The 27,425-nt window shown below is 37.8% G+C and overlaps 1 protein-coding gene across 3 annotated transcripts in view; it reads right to left on the minus strand.

The window, feature by feature from the left end:
• ATG10 (autophagy related 10) overlaps positions 1–27,425 on the minus strand; it is a 299,393-nt gene that overhangs the window by 100,787 nt on the left and 171,181 nt on the right. For all 3 annotated transcript variants that reach the window (XM_053587322.1, XM_053587330.1, XM_053587317.1), the window contains one exon: positions 817–958. In XM_053587322.1, coding sequence (XP_053443297.1) covers positions 817–958 — 142 coding nt within the window. The remainder of the gene's footprint in view (positions 1–816; positions 959–27,425) is intronic.

Here is a 27,425-nt window from a genome sequence, read left to right on the forward strand (position 1 = left end):
TCTTAGCTATCCAGAAGAAGTTAGAAGGCTGTTCAAAATGCAAAATGCTACTGATAAGGCCAGACAGAAAAGGAGAAATAGGGCAGGGAGGAGGGCTGGACAGGGGGCTTATCGCAGGGCCCAGCCAGGGTGCCAGGGCGCCACAGCACTCACTGGGCTTAGGCAGTGGACTTTAGAGGGGAGTCGTGGCTTCACTGCAGGGGAGGATGCCATGTGGCTGCTGATTAAATAAGCTTTATTAGCAAAGGCCTCCAAGGAGACAGAGTGTTCCACCTTCTTGGCAGGAGAATGAGTTTAGTAACAGCATCGCAGGAAGCGAAAGCACTGGAGATGTATAGATGGCTGAAGGAAATGTTAGTGCTATTTTTAAATACAGCTTAAGCTAATTGATAAACATTTCTTGAAGTAATTATCAGCTATTGGGAAGGAGGCACGGGGGGCTTTTGAGTTAATGGGATCATTTGAGATTCAAAGAAATTTTTACTGTATAGTTAGAAGTAAATAAACATTGCAGCTTTAAGTTGTTCCTACTTGTTTGAAGTAAAGGAAAAAAAAGGGCCAGGGGGCTTAGTCAACTTCAGGCAGAAAGCCAAGAATCCGAAGATGAGACTTAAGGCTGGGATGATATCATTCACTCTGAAGTCTTGATACTCTTTCTGAAGCATGAGAAAATTTACTGGTAAAACCTTACCTCACCCACAGTTTTCTTATTTTTAACTCTATTTTTTTTTCCTCTAGAGAATAATTTTCCAAATATGCTTTCTGCCTTATATGTAAATGTTATGAATTTACTTTTAGCTTCAGACACAGTCTTACCTAAAAAGCTTGCCCTAAAGTAAAGTACAGGCACTTGGTAGCTACAGGAATATAAGACATGGTATTCATATTTAATCACTTTGGACGCCGCTGCTGCAGTCCCGGTCACTTCAAAATCATCGGAGGGTAGCTCTGAAGCCTCCTGCAAAAACAAAAGCAAAATGCGTTTGTCTATAAGAAAAGTATTAACATAGAGAGAAAAAAATGAGATTTTCTTCTTGCAAAATAACAGTTAAATAAACATTGGGCTATGAGGTAAGGAAAAGGGAGTTTCCCATATTAATGTTTAACATTTGAGTCCTGAGTAAATAGTAAAACCAGAAAACATTAGCATTAAGTAATTCCAGATTGTTTTTAAGAGACAAAGCAGCTCTGAGTAAAGAAACAGGAAAGGAAAAAAAAAAAAAAAAGCAAACAGATCTATTGCAACAACAACTCTGAAAAATCTTTACCATACAATTTTAGCAACAAGATGATAGCAATACATGCTACCTGTTTCCCTACCTGTGAAAGCTAAAAACATTCTAACAATTGAACAAGAGGCTGTGAAATGTCCCTAAAGATTCTATTGTACTTGCCAAAAGATGATTCATTGTGTGCTGAACAATTCCCAGTTCCACATTGAATAAGAAAGTTATTTTGCAAGAGGTCGAGTTTGTTAGGTATATTTTAAAACCTGAGATGATTCTGTTTTCTTTATTATTGTGCTATCATTGGTATATTTCTACAATAAATCTTGATTTATAACAGATTAGACGACAAATATTAATGTCAACTTAAACAGGGTTTTGTAAACAGAGATAATGATAGTCATCTCACTTCTCACCTTAATCATTCTTTACTGGTTGATTTTTTTTTTTTATAATGTGTGGGGTGTTTCAAAGAATGTATTTTAATGTTTAGAAGCAATTAATTGGACATGTTGAGTCAGAGTCTGGTTCTGTCCACATTCACTTAGTTACTGAGGTTGAACAATTTCCTTTGAAATTAGTACTAGCAGGAATGAAGCAGGTTGGTTTGGCTCGTTCTGATTCTCATTAAAACAGTAACAACAACAATGAACAATCAGAAAGAAGTACAGGAAAAATTTCAAACTTTATGAATATGAAATAAGGTTTCCTATGAAGATAAACAAAGCCACTGTCTACTTTCCAGATCTGTATCTCCTTTCCAGTTAATTTCTGTAATTCCCCACTCACAGTCAGTTCACTGGGAAGACATCACAAAGGATAAATCACAAGTAGAGATATTTACAAAATACTTTTCATTAAACTCCAGTAAACATTATCAATCAAACACAATCAAATAATCAGAGAGAAATCACTGAAATAAATATCAGGGAGAAATCACTGAAATAACAGTAGCAATAGAGAGGTTTTTCTGGGTTTTTTCTTGTTTGTTTTTAATTTTCATTAGGCAGAGATAATCTATCCCTTCTTTTACAGCAATTCTTTTAACCAAATTCCTTCTTTTTGGTCAATGGTTGAGTTGTTTGGCATTTATAATCTTTTTTCTTCTTCAACATTATGAAGGAATTATATCTTGGTGATAAAGTAGAATTACAAATACTGCAAAGTACATAAAAGAAAAAGTGAAATTCCCCTGATCCTAGCACTCCTGTACCTCAGATTTGTAACCACTTTTAGCAAGCCAATGTGCATTTTTCTAGACTTTTAAGTTTTTTTGGCACACGAACACATACACACCTCCTCCACACCCCCCTCCCCGTCTCAGATTAAATCCTGCTATATATACATATGCTCTCAGAGTGGATATTTCCACTCCTGGGCATCCTGCCACATGCTGCCATGTCAGTGCTATAGATTTAGCATCTTTTAATCCTTCACTATATTCCATTGTATGACTACATCATAGCTGCTTTTTGGTGTCTTTTTTTAACATTTCCATATTGCCAGATATTTTAGGTTCATTATAATTTTCTGCTACTACAAATAATGCCACAACGAATATCCTAGCACGTATGTCGACCTCTGTTTGCACACCATTATTTTTCTATGGTGCAGATTCCTAAAGGTAGACTCACTGTACCAAAAGGTATGTGCATTTTAAATTTCAAGAGAACTCAGAAAAAGGCCATATTAATTTATAATCCTCCCCACGAAAAAGTCTGAGAACACCCTTTTCCAATATCCAATAAATACTGAATACAATTTATTTCCAATGTTTGCCTGTTTGATATATTTTTAAATGTAGGTTTTTTTGGTTTTAATTTCTAGTTTCTTAATTACTAGTGAAGGTGAGGAATTATTCCTATATTCATTGATAATTTGTCTTTTCCCATAATTTGCTCATTCTTTACTTTCTGATACTTAGTTTGCCTTTTTCTTGTTGAATTATATAAACTCTTTGTATTTAGAAATAACTTACTATTAGAAAGAAATATCTATGTCTGCATCATAGAAGAACAGATGTACAAGGATATGTGTGACATATATACATACGTAATGAAAAACTTCTTTGTTTAGAGACAGAGTCTTACTCTGTCACCAGGCTGGAGGCTGGAGTGTAGTGGTCTACCCATAGCTCAAATGCCTGAACTCAATCAATCTTCCTGACTCAGCCTCCCGAGTAGCTGGGACTACAAGTAACTAATTCTTTTGTATTTTATAGAAATGGGGTTTCACTATGTGGCCCAGGCTGGTCTCAAACTCCTGGCTTCAAGAAATCTTCCCACCTGGGCCTCCCAAAGTTCAGGGATTACCACTGTGCCTGGCCTAACTTTTTCACTTAGTTTTCTTTCAACTCTGTTGATTGTACTTTTTATTACAATTTTTTGTTTTATGTAGTCAAATCTCTACACTTCTATTTATAACTTCTGGGTTACATATCTTCATTAGAAGGCCTCCTGCTATGCCCTACCTCCCTTTTAAAAATTATAAAAATGTTAAATTCCTTTATTATGTATAGACATATTTTTTAAATTAACATCTAGATCATTAATCCATCTGAATTTTGCTTTATGTATAGTGTGTGGTAAAACTTTTTCCCAATTTAAATAATCCATCTTTCCTCCATTGATTTTAAATATTGTCAATACCATAAATTAAGGGTGTGTGTCTGTGTGTGTCTGTCCGTGTGTGTTTATTCTCTATTCTTCTCTTGAGCTATTTTTCCTTTTAGACCATGATCACACTGCAATTCTTTAGTGTATATGAAATCTAAAAATTGGGTCATTAATTTCTGCAGAAAACTACATAAATAGACTGCCCAAGACCTTGTGCTGTTAGGGAAGATAAGATTTTGGGAAACAATATTCTTCACCCAAATTCCAATTAAGCACTCAGGAATGTGCTGGGTTGACCCCAGGTACTTGCAACTGGTGATCAATTAGACATAGTTATACGTTCTCCAATATAAGCAGGAGGTGTAAGAAATAAGGGGGAGGGGACAGAAAAAGGTTCTTGTAGAGCCGGTAAGAAGTCTTCTCTAGTCACTGTTCTTGCTGGCAGCTGAGTGCATTTGTGGCCTCTGAAAGCCAAGGGTGCTTGCCCTCTAATTAGGACTGCTACTGTGTCACCCAGTCTTGCTGTGGGCTCTGGGCAAACACATTTTTGTATCCAGTACTCATAGGAGATGAACCTGAATTCTTGACTTGTGTCTGCTAGGTTCTTTCCATCATTCTTAGTCACCTTCGTGATACTCATGCAAATATCATCCCTTAAAGTCATGCAATTTGGAAATCTCAGACTTGTATATATTTTCTGCTTCCCTTTACAGTTAAAAGTGCCAGATGGTTTTAGAACTTCAAGACTAAAGGTTATGTCTTACTCATTTTTTGTATTCTCAGAAACTCTAGTACAGAGCTGAGAACCCTAGTAAGCAACATGTTCTATTTCAGTCTGCTGTTTCCTCCCAATTAGGTATATTATAACAGACTACATGGGTAAATTCATCAGCAACCCTATTCCCACCCCAAAGTTTGAAAAGAAGTAAATGGAGAAGTAAAAATGCAAAATAAACATATATATGCAAAAGAAAATGCAAAAAGAACATATAAATGGCAAATAAGCACATGAAAATGACATCCAACATCATTAGCCATCAAGGAAATACAAATGCACAAATGTTCACAGCAGTTTTTTTCAGAAGAGCTAAAAACTTCAAATAGTTCTGGTGTCCTTCAACAAGTCAATGGTTAACCAAATTGTGGTCCATCCATACCATACTATTTAGCAATTAAAAGGAGCAAACTATTGATATACACAATAAACCGGATGAATCCGGATGAACCTGGGAATTATGCTAAGGGATAAAAGTCAACCCCAAAAGGTTATACAGCATATGATTCCACTTATATGAAATTTTTGAAATGAAGAAAGAGAGCAAATTAGCGTCAGAGGGTATGTGTACAGGAGGGGTAGAAGATCCAGTTATAAAGGAGCCATGTGGAAAATACTTGTGGTGATGGAATTATTCTGTATCTTGACGGCAGTGGTGGATACAAAGGCATACACATGTGATAAAATTGTACAGAAAGAAACACACACACACAAGTACAAGTAAAACCAGGGAAATCTGAACGATATCAGTGAATTCTATCAATTCACAAATATCATCCCTTAAATGATGATATCCTGGTGGTGATATTATACTGTAGTTCTGCGACAAGTTACCAATGGAAAAAATTGGGTAAAGGGCAGGTGGGACCTTTCTAACCATTTCTTATTACTGCATGTGACTCTATAGTTATCTCAAATTTTTTGTTTTAAAAATGGAGAGTGAAGAAACGGTGAGGCAATTTGAGGCTTGTTAAAAACTAAATAAAATTTCTAAGACCTAAGGGTGCTAGAGAATCTAATATCTGGGATTAATTTTAAAATAATACAGGAGAGGGGTAAGTGGATAGAAGTACAGAAAGGGAACACTGGTTGTACAGTGATGATTGCTGGGGTGGCTTGATGGGTCTCTGGGTGTTCACTATAGTGTTCTATCTACTTTGAGGAATATTTAAAATTTTCCAAAGTAAAAAAGTTTCTGATACCTTATTAGAGAATATAGAATCAAAGAACTCTAATAGTGAAAGAAACCTGAATCCTTCCACCTGGCCCAACACTCTTGTCTCGCAGATATAAACAAGGCCCAGAAATTTGGGGGTTTACCCAATGCCACGTAGGTAGGGTAGTACTCCCATATCTGCATATTCACTTTCTGTGGTTTCAGTTACCCATGGTAACCATGGTCTGAAAATATTAAGTAAAAAATTCCAGATATAAAATTCATGTTTTAAATTGTGTGACGTTCTGAATAGTGTGATGACATCTCCTGCTGTCCCTCCTGCCTGGACACGAATCATCCCTTCCTGCAATATAACCCATATCAAAGATGTTACCAGATCCTTAGTGACTTAGTAGCCAACTGGGTCATTAGCTCAACTGTTGCACTGTCACAGAGCTTGTGTTCAAGGAACTCTTAGTTTACTTAAAAATGGCCCCAAAGAGTACTGATGCTGGCAATTTAGATATACCAAAGGGAAGCTGTTAATCTCTTATTGTACCTAATTTATATATTAAAATTTATCATAGGCATGATAGCATAGGAAAAGACATATATGAGGTTCAGTACTGCCTGCATTTCTAAGAGTGAGGGTCTTGGGATAAATGCCCCATGGAAAACCAAGGGACTACTGTATTTAAGAGGCACAGGAAGGCGTGTAACTCATGTCTACTGACACTGAAATCATTGCTCTTTGCACTGCACTATGCCACTTCTTAGCTATTACTATACTTAATTTGGACTGATGTTCTGAACACCATTATGGTAACATTTGAGTTAGTTTGTTAATACTTTATATTTTTTCTTTTATTGTGTGATTTTTAAAAGATTTGGGTATATAGTAGTCCCTCAGTATCCATGGGAGACTGGTTCCAGTAGCCCCTAAAGGTACCAAAATCCCTGGATGCTCAAAATCCCTTGAGATGAAATGGCACAGTATTTGAATGTAACTTACACATGTTCTGCCATAAGTGACTGTCACACTTCATTTTTTTCTTACTGTATATTTTTCCAATTTATTTTCTATGACAGTGGAGGTCATGCTTTATGGGGGTGGGGGGTAAGTTCTGCCAAATATTTTAAATCATCCTGTATTACTTATAATACCTAAAAAATGTAAATTCTATATAGACAGTTGCTATACTGTATTACTTAAAGAATAATGATAAAGGAAAATGTCCGTACATGTTCAACATAAATGAAACCATTGAAAGCCTAACTACATTTTTGATCCCTGGTTGTTTGAATCCACAGATGCAGAACCCGTGGATACAGAGGGCCAGCTGTATTTAATTTGACATTAATTTGATATTAACAGGGAAGTCACAATACATTTATTTTCCTTAAAATGTTGCTATTTCATGAATATACCTGTGTTTAGAAAATTACATTCATTCAAGGAGCTAAAAGATTAAGTGCTTCACATTAATTATAGAAACCTTGATTTTATTGAATTCAATTAACAATAAGTTGACAGTGATCTCTCATTTAGAAAATCTGATATGAATTAAGCTTTACAACCAAATCCCATTAAATGGGAATCATGCTGAAGACACTTTATAGATATTTTATTGAAAGCAAACCAAATAGTGTATTGGGCTTTGGAAATGAGATCCATATCTCTATTTAACCCACAGGGAAAAGTAATTGAAGTTAGAAGAACTTTTCTTCTATCACTAATAATCTCTATAACTATTACTGAGCAAACATAAGTAATGAGCTTTATTCGAAATATCCCTTGAGGAAAAGAAAGTGGATTTTGTTTATCTTCTACAAGTCAGGTCTTTTAGTTCAAACCTCACAGTACTGGTCTAGAATTACAGCTAAAGAGCTGAACAGGGACAGAGGGGCAGGGCTGGTTCAGGGACAGTCCTTACCTGTGTCCATCGGTGGCCACGTAAACCATCTAGTCACGGTGAAGAGATAGGCCCAAACTTTTCAATTCTGGGGCAACAACCATTTAACCATGTCATTTAATGTTCGAAATTGATGAAGACTGATGAAGCCTTTTGATAAACCATTGAAAAAATCAATTCCTCAAGAAATAATTTTAATTATTAAAACATGTAAAGTGAATTATAAAAACCTGTGGAGCTTTAAGTAACCAGCTCCTTTTTTTGTTACATGGCTCATCATTTTACCCTGGGGATGGGGGATGGTCTTTTCACTGTCTTAATTCCTAGAATGACTTTTTTCATGATCTCTGTGGCTTCTGAGTAATTGTTTGTCACAAGAACCTTTGCAAACAGTATCATTCTCTCAGCAACTGTAAAGTTGTACCTGATACACAGAGAGGGCTGTCTGACAGCATCCAGGGCAATACTGGGACAACAAGGGGTGGTCACCAGATGACCCCAGGGATAGTATTGGTGAGGCTCCCCTTGTCCTGGTAATGTTATTGCTACTACTACTTATTTTTTTAAAGGGAAAAAAGAAGGTGCCATTCTTTGCTCTCCTTGCTAAATTGGAGGGGAGTGAATTAGCATCAGCATGGCCAATGTGGGTTCCCACTGAGAAGAATCTGTCGCCTGTGTGGAGACAGGATCCTCTTCTGCAGACTGGCATGCTCAAGGGCAAGGCAGGAGGGAGGGATGCAGAAGCCCGCCAGAGCACATCTGGCAGTTTTTCGGCATGTTTACAGCTGGCTCCCTTGTGCTTGTTATCCCTGTTTCTTTCAAAACCGCAGAGAAGATAGCAAGACAGCTAGTGCCTGAAGCTGGCAGCCAGCAAAGAGGCTGAGTGAGAGGTGGGACTGGACGAGGCCATCTCCTGCTGCACACCCCAGAGAACACAGCTTGTCTGGCTGGTTCCTACATCATAACAATATATGGAAAGCACTGTTTTCCTGGAAAAAATTGGAATGACTCAAAAGGACTTTTTAAAAGGCAAAGTGGTTCTTCTCAACTATTATACTTGTAAGATTTCTGCACAACTAAAAGCTAAAGAATAAAAATAAATAAAAATTAAATTTAAAAATTAAAAAAAATAAAAGCAAAAGACAACTAGCAGGACAAGGGACTTGACAATCAGAAATTCCTTACGTAAATCATGAGTAATGAATTTACTGGGTATTGTGAGCTGCAGAAATAAGTCAAATGTATTTTTCCAAAGTCACCCTTTATAATACACGTTACATAAGAAAACCAGCATCAGTTATAAGGTTTTATGGTTTTTCTAAGCCTATTCTTATGCATTATGTCATCTGTTCTTCCGCTCCAGAAGGAAAGCCCACGGTCACCCAGCAAGTTGGAGCCCAGGCACACACCTAAGCCTTCAGGCTCCAAGCCCAGGGTTCTTTCCACTCCACAACACCACTAGATTCTCAGAGGTGGGAAATGTTACGCAGATATATTCCTAAGCTCCAGCCCCAAAATGCTGATTCAGGAGTTCTGGGAAGTGTTTTAAGACTCCACCTTATAAACAGCTGTGAATCTGTGCGGGTGGTTAGCAGACCACTCCAAGAAGACTTGTCTCACATATACGTAAAGGGTGTACTTTGAGAGTCTTTACTTTTGTAGTGTATGAAACTATAAAACTAGGAAAGCTCAATCACCAAAACTGAAAATTATGCCAGTTTAGTCTGCCTTCGCTAGCTGCTTGTCTGTTTTCAGAGCACAGCCATCTCATTTGGGCTCCTCTTGGAGGAGCCTAACGCAGCTCCACTAACCTGGGACCTCAGTCATCACCCCGCTCTCAGCGCACTGCCTCTTACCTTTATCTCTCCCTATCCAAAAAATTCCTTCATTTCCTCCTTTTCCCTTCTATTGACTAATTAATCCTTGATAAAGTATTAAGGGCCACTGATAGCTTAGTATGTTACCCCTTTATCAATTATTATATTTGATAGCAGATTTGTGACTGATAAACCAAAACAAAAGGAATCTATTTTGTGTGTGTGTCAAAACCCAGGAAAAAAGCAGGGAAGTAATCTTTAATAGTGGGATTTGGGGTGCCAAAAGGAATAAATTTTGTGCTGTGTACATAACCATGAATGTGTAGGACTTGCCTTAGGGGGCATGCTAGATTACAACTCTGGGGCCAGACAATTCTTGTTATCTTGCTGCAGAGTAAATCAGTTTCCACTAGATTTATCCTTGCAGAAAACTAAAACCCAAGAGTCATCAGTTTTTATATAATATCCTTGCAAAAATACAAGTAAATTTATTGTCTTCAGATTTCTCTTCCCCATATTAAACAATCCTAGACCTTCTAATTTTTCCACAGATCTAGAAACTTTTTCCTAGAGGTCCAGCGAGTAAATATCTCAGGTTTTGGGAGCCATAAGGTCCTCGCAGTTGTGGCCTGAAAACCTCCACTGGCAACATGTAAACAAATGGTCATGGCTGTACTCCAATGAAATTTTATTTACAAAAACAAGCTGCAGCCTATAAACCCTAGTTTTCCTACCCCTGCACATCCATTTTAAGGCCTGCTTTAATTTCATTTTATTATATTTTTATAAGCAGTAAGTAGGAATTTTATTAAAGGACCTGTGTCTCCATTTGGTGAACACTTCTTTCCCCTCTTCCATTTTTTTTTTCCTATCTTAGGATGTTACATTAAATTTCCTGAGAGGATAAGAAATTCTGAACCTTAAAAGGGTGATGATAATTAAATCCAACGGGATGGAGTTTGGCTGAAGTCATTTTCTAAAGCAAGAGATAGCACTACACTAATTTAAACAAGTAAGATTTTTAAATGTCTTGATAAATAAACTGCAAATTCCTTCAGCATATGAATAAACTTCTACACTCAAATCCAAAAATAAGTAAATTTCACTGCCAAGGAGTGAAAATAGTGAGGTCCTGATAAATAGACCAAGAGGCAAGCGTTGCAGGCTTGTGGATCCTAAAGGACCAGCTCTCTCCCATGTGCACAAGAAACACCTCTCTAGGAATCAGCAAAGAGCTGCTCTGTTCCTTCCCTTTCCTCAAAACAGCCTTTGGATTACATGGATGTGAAAAGGAATTTATTTGTATGCTAGCTTGCTTTTCACCAAAAGAATCCCTTTAAGATTTCCTCAAGTACCTATCACGTGCCAAGCTCTACGCTCGGGCGGGGATGAAGATGTAGTTGTTGCTGTTAAATAACACCACATCAGCAGTTGTGAGAGCAAGATGAAGCTCTCATCTTCCTATTGGGATGCAAGAGGAAGCTCGAAAATCTCAAATAAAAACACCTGGATTTTATTTTATTTTTTTTTCCCTGATTTGAATACCCTTTTTTTTATCCTTTTTTTTTTTTATTAAATCATAGCTGTGTACATCAATATGATCATGGGGCACCATACACTTGATTCATAGAATATTTGACACATTTTCATCTCATTAGTTGACATAGCCCTCCTGGCATTTTCTTAGTTACTTTGCCAAGACATTTACATTCCACATTTGCCAAGGCTCACATGTACCCTTGTAAAATGCACCACAGGTGTGATCCTTTCAATCCCCCTCCATAGTATTAGTGAAAGTCAAAAACAGCACAGAATTTGGGGTGAAACTTGTGTTCAATTCCTGGCTCTGCCAGCGACAGGGTGGGCAGACCATTTAACTCTTCTGTGCCTCAGTTTCCTCACTTGTTAAATAAAGGCAATTTCACCTTACTTTTCTCTTGTAAAATGTGTTGTGTTAAATAAGATAATGTGTACAACCTACCTGGCACACAGTAAGTATTCTTTTTTTTTTTTCTTGAGATAGTCTCACTATTTCACCCTTGGTAGAGTGCCGTTGCGTCACAGCTCACAGCAACCTTAAACTCTTGGGCTTAAGCGATTCTCTTGCCTCAGCCTCCCAAGTAGCTGGAACTACAGGCACCTGCCACAATGCCCAGCTATTTTTGGGTTGTAGTTGTCATTGTTTGGCAGGCCCAGGCTAGATTTGAACCTGCCAGCTCCAGTGTATGTGGCTGGTGCTCTAGCCACTGAGCTATAGGCGCTGAGCCGAGTAAGTATTATAATTAATTCATTCTTTCATTCATCCAACAAATATTAAAGAGTAGGAGTGTGTGTAGGAGTGCCCAGAATAAGAGTTGTCTTGGGCCGCATATTAAATACACAAACACTAATGAAAATTAATTAGCAAATAAAAAAAGTGGTGTCATGATATCTGACACCACAGATAGCAAAAAAAGTCCCCACAAAATTAGCAGGCAGCCCACGGGCCACAGGTTGGACACCCTGCTTCAGACTGTAGACCAGGGAATTTTCAACTGGTGTGCCAAAAGAGGATCTTAGGTGTGCTGCATAGATTTTTAAACATCATTAATCAAATTGTTTTCAAAAAAGTTCAAAGCACAGTAAGTATATTCTTTTTTTTTTACTCTTTTTTTGAAACATAATTGAAGTGTGTCATGGAAGTTTGCCTGTTGATTCAAGTATGCTATGAGATAAAAAGGTTAAAAAACACTGATCTAGACCAAAAGTGCCCAAACACTTTTTAAAGGTCCAAAAGTAAATATTTCAGGCTTTGTGCATCATATACCTCTGGCAAAACCACTCAATTTTGCCAGTAGGTAGCACAACAGCTGCCTAGATAATACAGAAATTAATGAGTGTGGTTTTGTTCCAATAAAACATTATTTATGGACACTAAACTGAAATTATATATTATTTAAATGTCATGAAACAGTACTCTTTTGATTCTTTTTTAACCCTATAAAAAGTAAAAGCCATTCTTAGCTTGTGGGATATACAAAAATAAGCAGCACGCCATAGTTTGCCAACCCCTTTTCTAGACACCATCCTAGTGCCTGGGAACAGACAGTAGAACAATAACAGATATTATGCCCTGACGGGAGGAGATACGTGAAACAAATAATCACACAAAGAACTACAGAAAACGCACACAGTTCCCAGAGAATAGACAATTTTACCTCATCTATAAATTTGGTTTTTGAAATTTTGATTTTTTTGGCCAGCTCTTTCTAGTAAAAGCTACTTTTACTAATATTCTAATCACTCTTGACCAAGGTTTATTTTTAGTTCAAGGCTCATACCACCCACTCTGATAGAATTTTAGGAACTATTTTTGTCCAAGTTCACCAGAATTTGTCACCTCTGTCACTTCTGACCGCCCAAGCTTCTTCCTAGTAACTCTAGACCAGCCCACTAAAACATCTCTGCCCACACTTTGCTCTGTTCCCTATCTTCCCTTCTGCTTCCAGCAGTAACTTCCGTTTAAGAATGCCCCGCAGGTTTCTTTCTCAGGGTCACACATACTCATCTGTATATGTACATGCCCACTTGCATGCGTGCAGCCAACACAAATACACACTCATCCACCTAATTCTCACTGAGTTTCCGCTATGTGCCTGGCACAGTGCCAGCATTGGAGATGTGCTGGCAAACTGAGCACAGAGGATCCTTGCTCTCAAAGGATCACTGGAAAGATGGTGGGAGAAAAACAAATCATTACACAATTATTTGATCACAGAGTTCCATGTCCTATAAGATCAGAAGAATGCATCATAGGGGCCTTATCTGGCTGGGAGGTCATGGAAAGCTTTCTCCTACTATGGCACATACCTCTTAGAATGTCAGCAAGCGGGCAAGGTGGCACATGCCTGTAGTCCCAGCTACTCTGGAGGCTAAGGCAGAAGGATTGGTTTTGCTCAGGAGCTGGCACTGAGCCACAATAATGCCACTGCACTCCAGCCTGGGTGACAGAGCAAAACCCTGTTTCCAGAAAAAAGAGAACGTCAGCGAGGGCAAGGCTTGTGCACTCATGTATTGCAAGCATCGTGAAGAGTGCCTGGCAAGTACCAGGCATTCAACCAATATCTGCTGAATGAAATAAATAAATGGAATGAGTATAAACTACCTGTTGCCATTTCCATCCTATAGTATCAGAGGTCTCTAAACTTCTTCAATTATGATTCTAGGAGTCAAAAAATTTAAGCACTAATCCCTAATATGTATATATTTGCCTCTTGATCAATTATGAACATACATATTTCTCTAAAAGCTTGCAAACTCATCCTAATAAAGGTCCTACATACTTCTTCATTGCTAAGTATCACAGCCATCACCTTCCAACCACAGTTTCCCAAGGGGAACACCTCCAAGGTCACAGAGTGATATTCAGCAAGGAGGAAGGAGGAACACTACAAAAGTTTTGAGATACAAAAAAATTAAGAAACATAAAATAATTTTGATTACTATATTTTTTCAAAATAATTGCCAGAACATTCCATGCATTTTTGCCTTCTTGCAAACCATTTTTGAACACACTCTGTCTACTCATTTTGTTCAAGTTCTATAAGCTCATCTACAAGGCTTGAATCGCTTCTTCTGGGCTGGAGAACCTTCTGAGCATGGTGGCCAATTTTTGACCATAAGGAAGAAGAGATAATCCTATGGAGCCAGGTCAGGTCTACAGATGGATGGATGAGTCATAACTGTAACTTCTGTGGACTCCAGGAACTGAATGGTGATGTGGGCTGTGTGGGCAGATGCATTGTCATGGCGCAAGATGGTCCCCTGCAGTCCTGTCCTTGGCCACCATTCTGGAAGTTACTTAAAAACTTTCGGTAGGCGCACTATTGTGTGCCACTGAGCTGTGACAGTCCTTTGTTCTTCCAGAGGAACGGTTGCGACATGACCACTCTTGGAGAAGAAAGTCATCACCCTTTTCCTTCTTAGACTTCTGAGCCACTTCACTTTTGTTGGTAGTTTTTCATAAGGGGGAAAAATCCACACTCTTGACTGACACTTACTCTCTGGATCAAATTCAGGTTTCATCAGCAGCAATGATGTCAACAACGCATCTAGACTTGCCTCCATGGAACACCACCAGCATTTCTTCACATCCTTCACCACGAATGTGCTTTTGCTCACCTGTCAAGTGTGAGGCACCCATCAGGATGAAACTTTCCCGACTCAAAGATAGTGGTGAAGGATTTTGGATTCTGCTGGCAACCCATTCTATACAGCCACTTCAATGTCCTTACACATCACTGGCTTTAGTAAACCATTTTCTCCACCTTGGCGGTGTTTTCCTCAGTCACTGAGGACACCAGACACCTACTTCCCTCCTCATCTTTCAGTGAAGTTCAACCACCAAAAATTTGTAATGTGGGAAGGAATAAGGTCCCTGAAAGCAAGTTGGAAATGCTCAAGGCTTTGAGACTCCTTTTACCCACATATAGAATCATAGAAAATCACGGCATGGAAGTGCTCTCTTCCCAGGTCCATGGCTGACTCCGACTGAGTGCCCCCCAGACAGAAACAAATGAAGCTTCCTAGCAACATCAGGTGAATCTGCAAAGACATCATAGACTTGTGTTTTTTGAAAGCAAAATAATAGACCATAACAGTTCATCTTAAAACTTTTGTAGTGACCTTTGTATGTAACACTTTTTCTAGGATAAGTTCACTGACGTCATATATTATAAAACATGCTAAAATAGAAAAATGTAAACAATAAGACAAAGATGAAGGAAAAATATCTTGAAGGTCATTATTTAGGTTAGGGGATGAGCTTGAAGTAGCCCTCCCACCCAGCTCTTTGCTCTGAGCAGTAAAGGGTCCTTGGTTGGCCCTGGGCCTCAACTCCGCATTGGAGATTTTGTCCATTTTGCTCTCAGATTTCTGAGCCTGCAGTTGTAGTTGAATAAAGTTTCACAAATGTTAAGTTTATGGTACCACTGACAAATTAGGAGCTCAAAATGTTACAATGGAAGTAGCATGCCAATGAGCACACAGTCTCCTGGCTTTCCCTGGCTCCTGGCTCTAGAGTCAGTGCTGCTGAGCAGCCTCCAGTCCAAATCACAGCCTGGGAAACCAGATACCCAGACACCAAACGCCAGACCCCACCTCCAGGCCCAGCCCTGCCTTGGGCTCCAACCCTGGGAACAGTAGCCTTAATGCAAAGTAGACTCTCAAGAGCCAGAGGTAATTTTCTTTCTCTTCATGAAGAACCCCCATTCTAATCACACACAAGGTTCTAAATATGTAAATCTGATCTGTAAATAAAAGACTACAGAAATATAAATTCATTAATTATTGGTGTAGATAATTTTTTTTTTTTTGGCCAGTAATATTTTGTTGAGAGCAATTTGATTGAATATGCATTTTTGTTTGTTTCTTTTAAATCTTGATTGTGACATAGCATTTCAAAAGTTTGGCTTCACTTCTTTTTTCTCTTCTTTTGTTTTCTTTTTTCACTCTGTCACCTAGCTGGAGTGCAGTGGCATTATCATAGTTACAGCAACCTCAAACTTTCAGGCTCCAGCGATCATCCTACCTCAGTGTCCCAAGTAGCTGGGATTATAGGCGCCACATACCAGCATGCCAGCTTAATTTTTCTGTTTTTTATAGAGATGGGGGTTTACTCTTGCTCATGCAGGTCTCAAACTCCTGACCTCAAGCAATCCATCTGCCTCCACTCTCCCAAAGTGCCAGGATTACAGAATTCAGCAATAGTGCCTACCCTCCCCCCTCCCCATTGTTTTCTTTTTGATGGGTGATTTGAGTAGTTACAATGGATGAGAAAGATCTACAGGCCCACATGGAAGTTCATCACTGGCCATACTTAGTAAAAAATGACACTCATGTTTTAATCCTTTTCCTCTAGTGTGAACAGTTTGTTTTCACGTTCTGGATGATTTTCAGGGAGTTGCTTTTCAATGGTCACTTCATACTATCACTAGGCACAATTTCCACACAGGCTGAGGGTTACTGTTAATGACGTAAGAACAAATCCATATTACAAGTAACTTTCTTAATTTCAAATTTGGAGAGCCAAATTTTGAAAGATCTGAGTAGACTGCTGTTATTATACTCTACCATTTTTTTTTCTTCTGGAGTTTCCTTGCAGGAAGCTTTTAGAGCCCTTAGTCTGACAAGCATGTTATTATTCCAGTAAATACAGAGCACAGGTAAACGGTACGTGTAAGTTACACTGAGCTCCTTCCTATCATCTGGTACCCAGTTTCCTTTCAGATGCCTTCAGTAACACTTATGACAACTGATCTTCTGACAAATGAATGGAGGCGGAGATGCCAGCATGAATCCATATTTAAATGTTACTTAAGCTTAACTTTCCAAAAATCAAAGTAAATATAAATAGCACATCCAATGTTTTTCCCCACATCTCAGAGGATTGCTTTGCAAGCCCTCCGAAGGCGTCCCTCCACTTTAAAGACTATGCTGGTGACACAGACCTTTGTTAAACACAATTAAGAAGAGGGCAAAATTGATCTTTGGTATCCTCTGCATCTTGCTTTTCATAGCCTTGCTCTTCTCTTTCAACAGAAAGTCCTTAAATTCAGCCCGCTGATCTGATCTTTACAGGAAAGGGACCTGATAAACCCAAAACCAAATGTGACAGGCTGGATTTATTAATCCTACCAAGATTCTCTGGCTTTTAGGAGATGGTTCCTTGAACATGGAAATCTTAATGAGCATCACCAGCCAAGCAGTTTCTGTTACAGAGACCACAGCATAGAGGGAGGTGACAGTGGCACACACCCTGTGAGTGACAGCCTACATTTCTAAGGAAAGGCCAGCCCTGCTACTGACTGTGCAGCGAGGCTATGGACATCATCAGGGTCACATGATCTCTCTCAGAGGTGACAAATTACTCCTGGAAGGAGTGATATCTGATTTCCTAAGGCTGGACCCCCACGTCTCCATATTAGCAAGCTTGGGCATTCAACCACTTTTTCTACTTAAAATGCTAATGATAAATCAACATTCAACAGAAGTTTCCAAAGAAGAAAATAAAAGCAGTTTAGGCTGGTAATATTGAATTAATGTATTTTCCTGGTTACTTACAATGGCAAAGAATTATTTGCATAGCAAGAAAATATGCTAATTTTATTAAAATGCTCTTAGATAAGGCTTTTAGACTCACTTGCAGTACCCTAAAAATTACAGAGTGACTTGATTTGTTAGTTCTGACCTCTTTGGGATCATTTACTTGCACAGCTGCCACACTTTGGGGAGGGCAGGAACCAAATCCAGAACTGACTTGTTTCCTAAATGAATTGGGAAGTTGTTAAGAAGCATCTGCTACTTTATTGCGTTCATGTAAAAGCATTCCTGTGCCTCGATAACGGACTATTGAGCAGATGTTTTAGAGCACTATACCCACAGCAATACGTGTATCATAAAAAAGATAAGGAGCTACAACGTAATTAATGATTTCAGTTCTTACATAAATGAATTTTACTTTTTTAAAATTGGATTAAAAGTTGTGTCAAGAACTTCAACTTCTAACTCAAGCTTGCACGAAAGTGAATACAAAATCATTTACAATAATAAATACAAAAGCTCAGACTCAGCCTTAACACTCAACACGATGAAATCTGAGAGTACAAGAAAGACATCTCCAGACCAAATCATTCTCTCACTTTTCCATTGATCAGCCAAAGAATTTGCCACTGGAGATCAATTTCTTTGTGCCTTAAAGGCCTTCAAGCCAGGAGAATACGCATTTTCTAAGCGAATGAGGCAAACCCTTAAAATCATGATTAGCTAAATTTTTTTTTTTTTTTTTTTATTGTTGGGGATTCATTGAGGGTACAATAAGCCAGTTACACTGATTGCAATTGTTAGGTAAAGTCCCTCTTGCAATCATGTCTTGCCCCCATAAAGTGTGACACACACTAAGGCCCCACCCCCCTCCCTCCATCCCTCTTTCTGCTTCCCCCCCCATAACCTTGTCATTAATTGTCCTCATATCAAGATTGAGTACATAGGATTCATGCTTCTCCATTTTTGTGATGCTTAACTAAGAATAATGTCTTCCACGTCCATCCAGGTTAATACAAAAGATGTAAAGTCTCCATTTTTTTTAATGGCTGAATAGTATTCCATGGTATACATATACCACAGCTTGTTAATCCATTCCTGGGTTGGTGGGCATTTAGGCTGTTTCCACATTTTGGCAACGGTAAATTGAGCTGCAATAAACAGTCTAGTACAAGTGTCCTTATGATAAAAGGATTTTTTTCCTTCTGGGTAGATGCCCAGTAATGGGATTGCAGGATCAAATGGGAGGTCTAGGTTGAGTGCTTTGAGGTTTCTCCATACTTCCTTCCAGAAAGGTTGTACTACTTTGCAGTCCCACCAGCAGTGTAAAAGTGTTCCCTTCTCTCCACATCCACGCCAGCATCTGCAGTTTTGAGATTTTGTGATGTGGGCCATTCTCACTGGGGTTAGATGATATCTCAGGGTTGTTTTGATTTGCATTTCTCTAATATATAGAGATGATGAACATTTTTTCATGTGTTTGTTAGCCATTCGTCTGTCGTCTTTAGAGAAAGTTCTATTCATGTCTCTTGCCCATTGATATAAGGGATTGTTGGCTTTTTTCATGTGGATTAATTTGAGTTCTCTATAGATTCTGGTTATCAAGCTTTTGTCTGATTGAAAATATTTAGCTAAAATTTTTTAATCTTAGCCGAGATTTTTATACTGACAGCTCACAGCATGGGAGGCAGGGACAGGACCCTGGGTGGAGCAGTGAGAAGGAAAGACGTGTGCATCAGCATGAACAGTAGCAGTTACAAATTGGCAACACGTTCCTCTTACTCCAATAAAATGAACTACCCTAACATAGAATTTTAAAAGCATGAGAAAAGTGGTTAAATAAGCACATGGAAAGTCTACAAGAAGACTGTTCTTTAATCCAAGATCCAAGTTCTGTAATTAAAGGGCAGTGTCCATCATACTTAATGGTCTTAAGATTTACTATTTAAAATATTAAAACTTAGGGAGACTTCTAACTTGGGTCTTCCCCTTTGCCAGAAGCTCTGGTGCTTTTTACTCCTTCTGTATTCCTTTCTATCTAATAAAATTCTATCTTACCACCAAAAAATAAAATAAAATAAAATATTAAGACTCTACACCTTCCAAAACTCTCCTGGAAATCCAAAACCCAATCCAAGGTATTTTAAAGTATGAATATCTAAAGGTTTCAGTGTTTTTTTTAAAAGGTAGTCTCATTAAATTATCACACACACACACAAGTTCCACATCAGTCTCTCAAGCTCAGATGCTTCAGAAACCCAACCCAATAATTCTAACTGAGATCTACAATCACAAACATTAATTCATTCAATAAACATTTATTGAGCATACAGTAGACCTAGGACAGTGTACTGAGTAGATTAAAACATAACATGAAAAAGAAACTCCACAATCCCTTGTACAAGAATTGTGTAGTTGAGTAAGAAAGTTGTGTCATATAAATCATACCCACCAGTAACTATAACCCACAGCAGAATGTAGTGATGGCTGTCTGAGGTGGATACATGTCCCTGGGATTACAGATAAAGATCTCAATCCTAACTGAAAAGGACACAGGACATATCAGTTTAAAAGATGCCATTTAGCCTGAATAATGAACAATTCTAACTGACAGAAATGAACCACAGGTTATTCCAGGGAGAAGTAATGGCGAGACCTAAGGTGACGGACACTGACAGAAGCTCCTGGTCAACTTGGCAAGTCAACCTATTTGTCTAGAATGTAGCGTCATGTAGGAGAATTGAAATAGGATAGAATTGTTAGCCTGAAGTCAGATTGCAGAGAAGCAAAATATAGAATTTAAACTATATTTGACAGGAAGTGGGGATCCTAAAGAAGTAGTGGTGAGGCAGAATAGCCTCACAGATTAAGATGGCGGACTTTGGAGGCACTCCGTCTGGGGTTGGGAATTCACTGCATCATTTACTAGCTATGTAACATCACAAGATACTCAAACTCTCAAAGGTGGTTTTCTATTTGTTCACTGGAAAAGATAATGATAATGCCTGGTCCATGGAGTTGTTGATAGGGCTACATGACATAACCCATGTAAAACTCTGGTTAGCATGTGAGAAAAGATTAATGTTACATGATTATTATTAGTGGTATGGTAGAGTAACATGATTGATTAGAGCTTTGCTTTAGAAAGAATAATCTGGCAATTAACTGAGGCTTGATTGGGCATTAGAAAGAGATAACATAGTGAGATCAGTCAGAAGTCTATTTCAGTGAAATGACCCTAAAGAGAAGGAGTAAGAGTTTTTTGAAAAACTAAAATAAATGGGAGAGTATTGAGAAGAAAGAAATACATGAGAATAATGTTCCAAGAGAGTATTTATTTGTCTAAGCAAATTACTATTGCATGTAAAGGGCCAAAGAACAAGCCCATTAATTAGACGATACCATGGTTTGGGGCCTGGATACCTGGGAGAGGGTGGTGACATTCACAGTAAAAGGCACATTAGGGGCAGTACTATTTTGGAGATGCTGATTTAACACATACAGATCCTTTAGGGTACTGAATTTTTAAGTCAAAATTCTAAAGATAAAGACTATCGATATGGATTTAATAATATTTACCAGTATTTGAGCATTAACTGTGTGCTATATGTATACTGTAAACTATGCATGTCAACGTGATAAGCAAGTTTATAAGATAAGGCACTATTATTTTACCCAAACTGGGTCCTAAAGATCTTGGCTACACAACTTGTGTAAAGTCATGGTAAGAGGTAGAGCCAGATTTTTCTCCATGTATTTAAGTTAAAGCATTGATACATTTTAGATTTGACATCAGCATAAAAGGACTAACTGGAACAACTAAAGAAAATGAAATTTCTAATGAGAAAAGAAGATAAGCCCAAGGAAAAAACTTGAAGAATGCCATAGTTCAGAGATGGAAGAAGAGCCAGCAATGGGAAGAGCTCCACTGAGGAGAAAAAACAAACATGAAAATGACATGGAAATCACAGAAGGAAAGCTTAATTCAATAGACTCAGATGTCACTGAAAAATGAAATAAGATAGTCTAAAGAGGAAATCTGAATAGATGTTTCAGTGCTCATGTTTTCTTTCAAAAGAAAAATTTCAAAAACATGCTTGGAGAAAATGCAATATTGTAAAGAGTAGTATGAACTTGTGGTGAAGAAGTATTGAAAAGAGATAACTCTTGAGAAGTTACATAGAAAAACAGAAAGGTAACATACAGGTAGCTTGAGGGGATACAAACGTCAAATTAAGAGCTTTTAAAAATCTGGGTTTATCTGCATATTGAATAGAATGAGTTAAGTGGAGAAAAAGAAATCGAGGATGCTAAGAGATTCAGACTCAGTGATGCTCAGGAGATCAAGTAAGTGGCATAGGTGTACACAAAGGAGGGATGCTGCTTCTCCTGAGACAGGAGTGCTCGTACAGAGAAGCAATTCCAGACGATGTTCTAGTTTACGGTGCTAGTATGCTTAAAGGCAGCTGAAATAAAATCTAATCACTGAACCAGAGGTCAAATTGTCAGGTGAATTCTCCTTTTGATACAGAGCAGGGGTCAGCAAAGTTTCTCTGCAAAGGGGCCAATAATAAATATTTATTGAGTCTTTCTAGGCTTTGGTCTTTGTTACAACTGCTCTTCAATTCCACCATTACGGCATAAAAGTAGTCATAGACAATATATAACCACTTTTGTTGAGTTCCAATAAAACCTTACTAATAAAAACAAGCAGCTGGCTGGATTTAACACAGAATTTAGCTGACTCAGGGTGCAGAGAAGTGAGTTCCTTATAGACCAGTCCTCCTATAAATAACATATAAATTCTAGGGAGAAAACCTATTTGAGGGCTTTGGAGACTTAAGGTAGACAGATGTTGGAGAGAAATGAACACCTAGAGCAAATGGCTTTCATGCAGTTTGTTCCTGGAGGCAGCTGCAGTACCAGTGGTGGTGGCACTGGAACGGGGCGAGGTTGGGCAATGATAACTCTTGTCACCTTTCTGACTGGAAGTAACTGGGGGAAAGAGCCTAGAACTACGGCTGCTGGAGAGTCATGAGGAAGCCCAAGGAAAAAGAAAGAAAGAAAATACTATGGTTAAACTTAACCCACATCTCTGGCTAACTCCAGTACCATATATATGAGGGGCAATTTGAAAGTAGCTCGTAGCTAATGTTTGAAGAACTGATTTGAGATCTATGCCACTGCCCACTAAAGGCATGAGAATTTTGCAGTGTAAAGATTTTTGTTACACTCTTTAGAAGAATGTAACAAAATCAAGAAACTTGCCAACATAACAGCCACAGTATCCGAGATAAATTCTTCCTGTTGGGTAATTCCTCTACCTGACTAAAACCTCTGAGAAAAGATAACATAGATATCAGAAATACCAAACAAGTACTTTAAAACAGCTATTCAAGTATGTTTGGTAAGGAAAAGACATATATGTTCAGACTGACTTAAATATTGGACATGTCAGAGGACAACTAGGAAATGCAAAAAAAAGAATAGAAATTTTATAATTGAAAACTAGAAATATCTGAGATAAAAATCAGCAGATTTTTGTATCCTCATATTAACCTGAAATTTTTAAAAAGGTAAAAAAACTCAGTGGGTCTGATTAATAACAAACTGGAGATGACTGAGGAAAGAATAAACTACAGGATAGACGAATTGAAATCATCCCCCCTGAAGGAGAGAAAAAAACTAAAAGAAAATGAACAAAGTATTTTGGAATTGTGGGACAATTTGAAAATGTCAGAAATATAGACAATTGAAACCCCAGAAGAATAGCTGAGAGAAAGAGTGGGGCAGAAAATCAATATTTAAAGAAATGGTGGCAAAACTTCCCAAATCTGATAAAAGAAATACATTTGCTGACTCAAAAAGTTTAGAAAACCACAATATAAAAATATAAATAAATCAACACCTAGATACATCATAATCAAACTAACGAAAACCAAAAATAAAGAAAAAATATTGAAAGTAGCCATACAGTAGATGAGCTAATACAAGGGGAGGGATGGGGAATGAGGTAGCGGGGAGAAGGGAGGAGGGAAAGGAGTGGGGGAGGTCACAGTGTACGGCACACCTCTTGGGGGTGGGACACAATTATAAGAGGGACTTTATCTAACAAATGCAATCAGTATAACCTAATTCTTTGCACCCTCAATGAATCCCAAACAATAAATAAATAATAAATAAATAAGTAAATAAAGTAGCCATAAAAAATAATACATTACATATAGGGAAACAAGAATTAGAATTTTCTTTTTTTTTGAGACAGAGTCTCAAGCTACTGCCCTGGATAGAGTGCTGTGGTGTCATAGCTTGCAGCAACATCAAACTCTTAGGCTCAAAGGATCCTCTTGACTCAGTTTATCTATTTTTAGTAGAGACAGGCTCTCTCTTTTGCTCAGGTTGGTGTCGAACTCATGAGCTCAAGGAATCCACCCGCCTCGGCCTCCCAGAGTGCTAGGATTACAGACATGAGCCACTGTGCCCAGCCTAAGAATTAGAATTTTCATGGATTCCTCGTCAGAAACAATAAAGCCCAAATACTTCTCTACTTATTTTATGAGGCAATTGAATAATATCCTTAAAGAATCCTACATATGGTGAAAATATGCTTCAAGAATATAAATGAAACAAAGGTATTTTCTACTAAAGGAAAACTAAGGCAATTCATTACATCAGGCCTACACTATAGAAACAAGGAAGTTCCTCAAGCTGAAAAGAAATTATACCATAGGGAAATTCAGATGTCAATTTAGGAATAAGTTAAGAGCACTGGAAACAGTCAATATTTGGGTAAATATTAAAAACCATAATTTTATTTTACATTTTTAATTTTTTAATTAAAGATATGTATGACAGCTTAAAGCAATAATTATAAAAATGTTATAAAAAATTATAATAATGCATATGTATACTGACGTTTATAATACATATAACAACTATAATACAAAGGAAGGTGAGGAATATGATAAATGAACTAATATAACTGCAGGGTTTCTACATTTTAAATGAATTGGTATCAGATTAATTCTAAGTAGACTGCAAAAGTTAAGAATGTACATTGTAAAACATAAAGCAATCATTCATAAAATAATGCAAGGAATTATATCTAAAAATTCAAAGATAAATTAAAATGAAACTCTAAAAAATAATCCAAAAGAAAGCAGGAAAGGGGAAACAGGCAAACAGCAAATATAAAAAGACGGGGTAACATAAATTAATAATAAAATGATAGGCTTCAATTAATCATATTAATTATAACATTAAATGTTAATGCACTAAAATTTCAATTAAAAGGCAGAAGTTATCAGAATTGATTTTTTAAAACAAATCAGTCTTTCCCTACAAGAGAAAACTAAGTAGGTAGAAGAAGATAGATCATGTAAACAATAAGCATAAGAAGGTTGGAATAGATGTTAAAATCAGATAAAATAAGCGCTAAGATAAGGAATATTACTGAAGATAAAGAGGGATACTTCATAATGATAAAAAGGCAATTTTTCAAACAGACATCAATCATAAATGTATGTGCCTGAAAGAACCTAAAATTACTTGAAGCAAAAATTGACAGAATTAAAAGAAGAAGTAGATAAGTTCACAATCATACAAGAAATTTTAGTACCCCTCTCTTAATAGTTGATAGAAAAACAAAAGAAAGTTAGCCCAGACATAGAAGATTTATGATCTAATTTTTATCTATAAAATAGTATACTCCAAAACTGCAGAATATTGACTCTTGTTAAGTACACATGGTACATTAACCATGATAAACCATATGTTTGTCAATAAAATAAGTCTTATTAAATTTAAAAGAATTGAAATCTTACAAAGTAACTCTGACCAAAATGAAATTAAATTAGAAATCAGTGATAATGAGATATTTAGGAAAACCCTAAATGTTTTAAAATTTAAAAAAAATGCTTCTAATTTCTCTCTAAATGCTTATATTTAAAAACAAGGAAGGTCTAAAATTAGTGATTTAATTATAAACCTTGAAAAGAGCAAAATAAGGCGGCGCCTGTGGCTCAGTGAGTAGGGCGCAGGCCCCATATGCCGAGGGTGGCGGGTTCAAACCCAGCCCCGGCCAAACTGCAACAAAAAATAGCTGGGCGTTGTGGCAGGCGCCTGTAGTCCCAGCTGCTGGGGAGGCTGAGGCAAGAGAATCGCGTAAACCCAAGAGTTAGAGGTTGCTGTGAGGTGTGTGATGCCACGGCACTCTACCCGAGGGCAGTACAGTGAGACTCTGTCTCTACAAAAAAAAAAATAAATAAATAAATAAAAAAGAAAAGAGCAAAATAAACCCAAGGTAAATAAAAGGAAGGAAATAACAAAGATGTGAACTAAATCAACAAATAGAAAACAGACAAAGGAGAAAAAATAAATAAGAAAGCCAAAACTGATTTTTCAAAAAGATCAATGATAAACCTCTAGAAAGACTGATCAAAAAAAGAACAAAAATCACCAAACCAGAAATAAGAAAGGGATTACCATTAAAGATTCCATAGACATTAAAAGAATAAGAAAATGTTATGAACACTAGTACACCAAAAATTTAACAATTCAGATGAAATGGATAAATTCCATGAAAGAACAAGCTACCAAAGCTCACTAAAGAAATAATAGATACTCTAAATAGTTCTATATCTTTAAAGAAATTGGCTGTAGTTTAAACCCTCTCACAAAGCAAACTTCAGGCCCAGATGGCTTCACTGGTAAAACTCTATAGAATATTTAAAGAAAAAATATCAATTCTATACAAAATCTTTCCAAAAATAAAAGAGGTGTAAACTCTTCTTTATTCGTTTTCTGAGGACAAAATGACCTTGATAATGAAACCAGACAAAGAAAGTAGGAGAAAACTTTAAATCAATACCCCTCTCCCATCAACACATGTTAAGGCCCAGTCCCGAGTTGGCAGAAGCAAGCAGAGGGGAGGACAGTGATAAGGAGTTGGTTCCTACATTTGAGTTTCTCGCCTCCAATCTGCCTTTTACTCTCAGCATTTATGAAACATATTACAGTGCCTCCCATCTTTAAAGTTTACGAACTTTATTTCCCAAGGCCTTGTTTTCTCCACTAGCCACTGTCATAAGCCTATCCCTTTTTCACTCCATTCAGTGCCTGGACTTCCTCACCTCCTGTTCACTGCACAAGACAATCTGGCTTCCATCCTCAGCCCACAGACATGGCTCTCACTTTGGTAACCTCTCAGTTAGAACACATTCAAAGTATCAACCTGAAGGCATAACCCACTCTGCGGCCTTGCTCTCTGTGATATCATGCCCTCTTTCTCCCTCACTGAGTGTATCAAAAGTGTTGGGCCCCACAGGGAGTAGGCCTTGGTCCACCTCTCACCTACACACTCAGTAGGTGCTCTGTCCACTCCCACGTCTCTGACGTCACTTGGGTGCCAATGGGTCTTACTTCCCCCTCACTCACTCTCATGGCTCTGATGCTCCAATTCGGTGGAGTGGGTTTATTCACCAGCATTGTTCTGACAGCTCCCTGGGTGCTGAGTCTCATTCATCCTAATGTCTCTAACTTTCTGTGGTGATGGTCTCAGTCACTCGCAAGTCCCTTGATGATCACCTCTGTACACATGTTCTGACTTCATCTGGTAACTGATTCCCACACCTGTGAAGATGGTGCTCCCACACCTCTGGCTCTACCTCTGTGCTTCTGTTCTCACTCCTCACTCACCTCCATAACTGAGACAACCATTGTCTAGTCTGTCCACTAGACTATTGATCTCAGTCACTCCCTTGGCCCAAAGATTGCTCCTCCACCAAAAGATCTGACATTTCTAACTTTAACCCAGACCACTTCCTTGAATACCAGATCCAAACTA

Source organism: Nycticebus coucang, chromosome 1, assembly GCF_027406575.1.
Source record: "Nycticebus coucang isolate mNycCou1 chromosome 1, mNycCou1.pri, whole genome shotgun sequence".
Classification (NCBI taxonomy): Eukaryota; Metazoa; Chordata; class Mammalia; order Primates; family Lorisidae; genus Nycticebus; species Nycticebus coucang.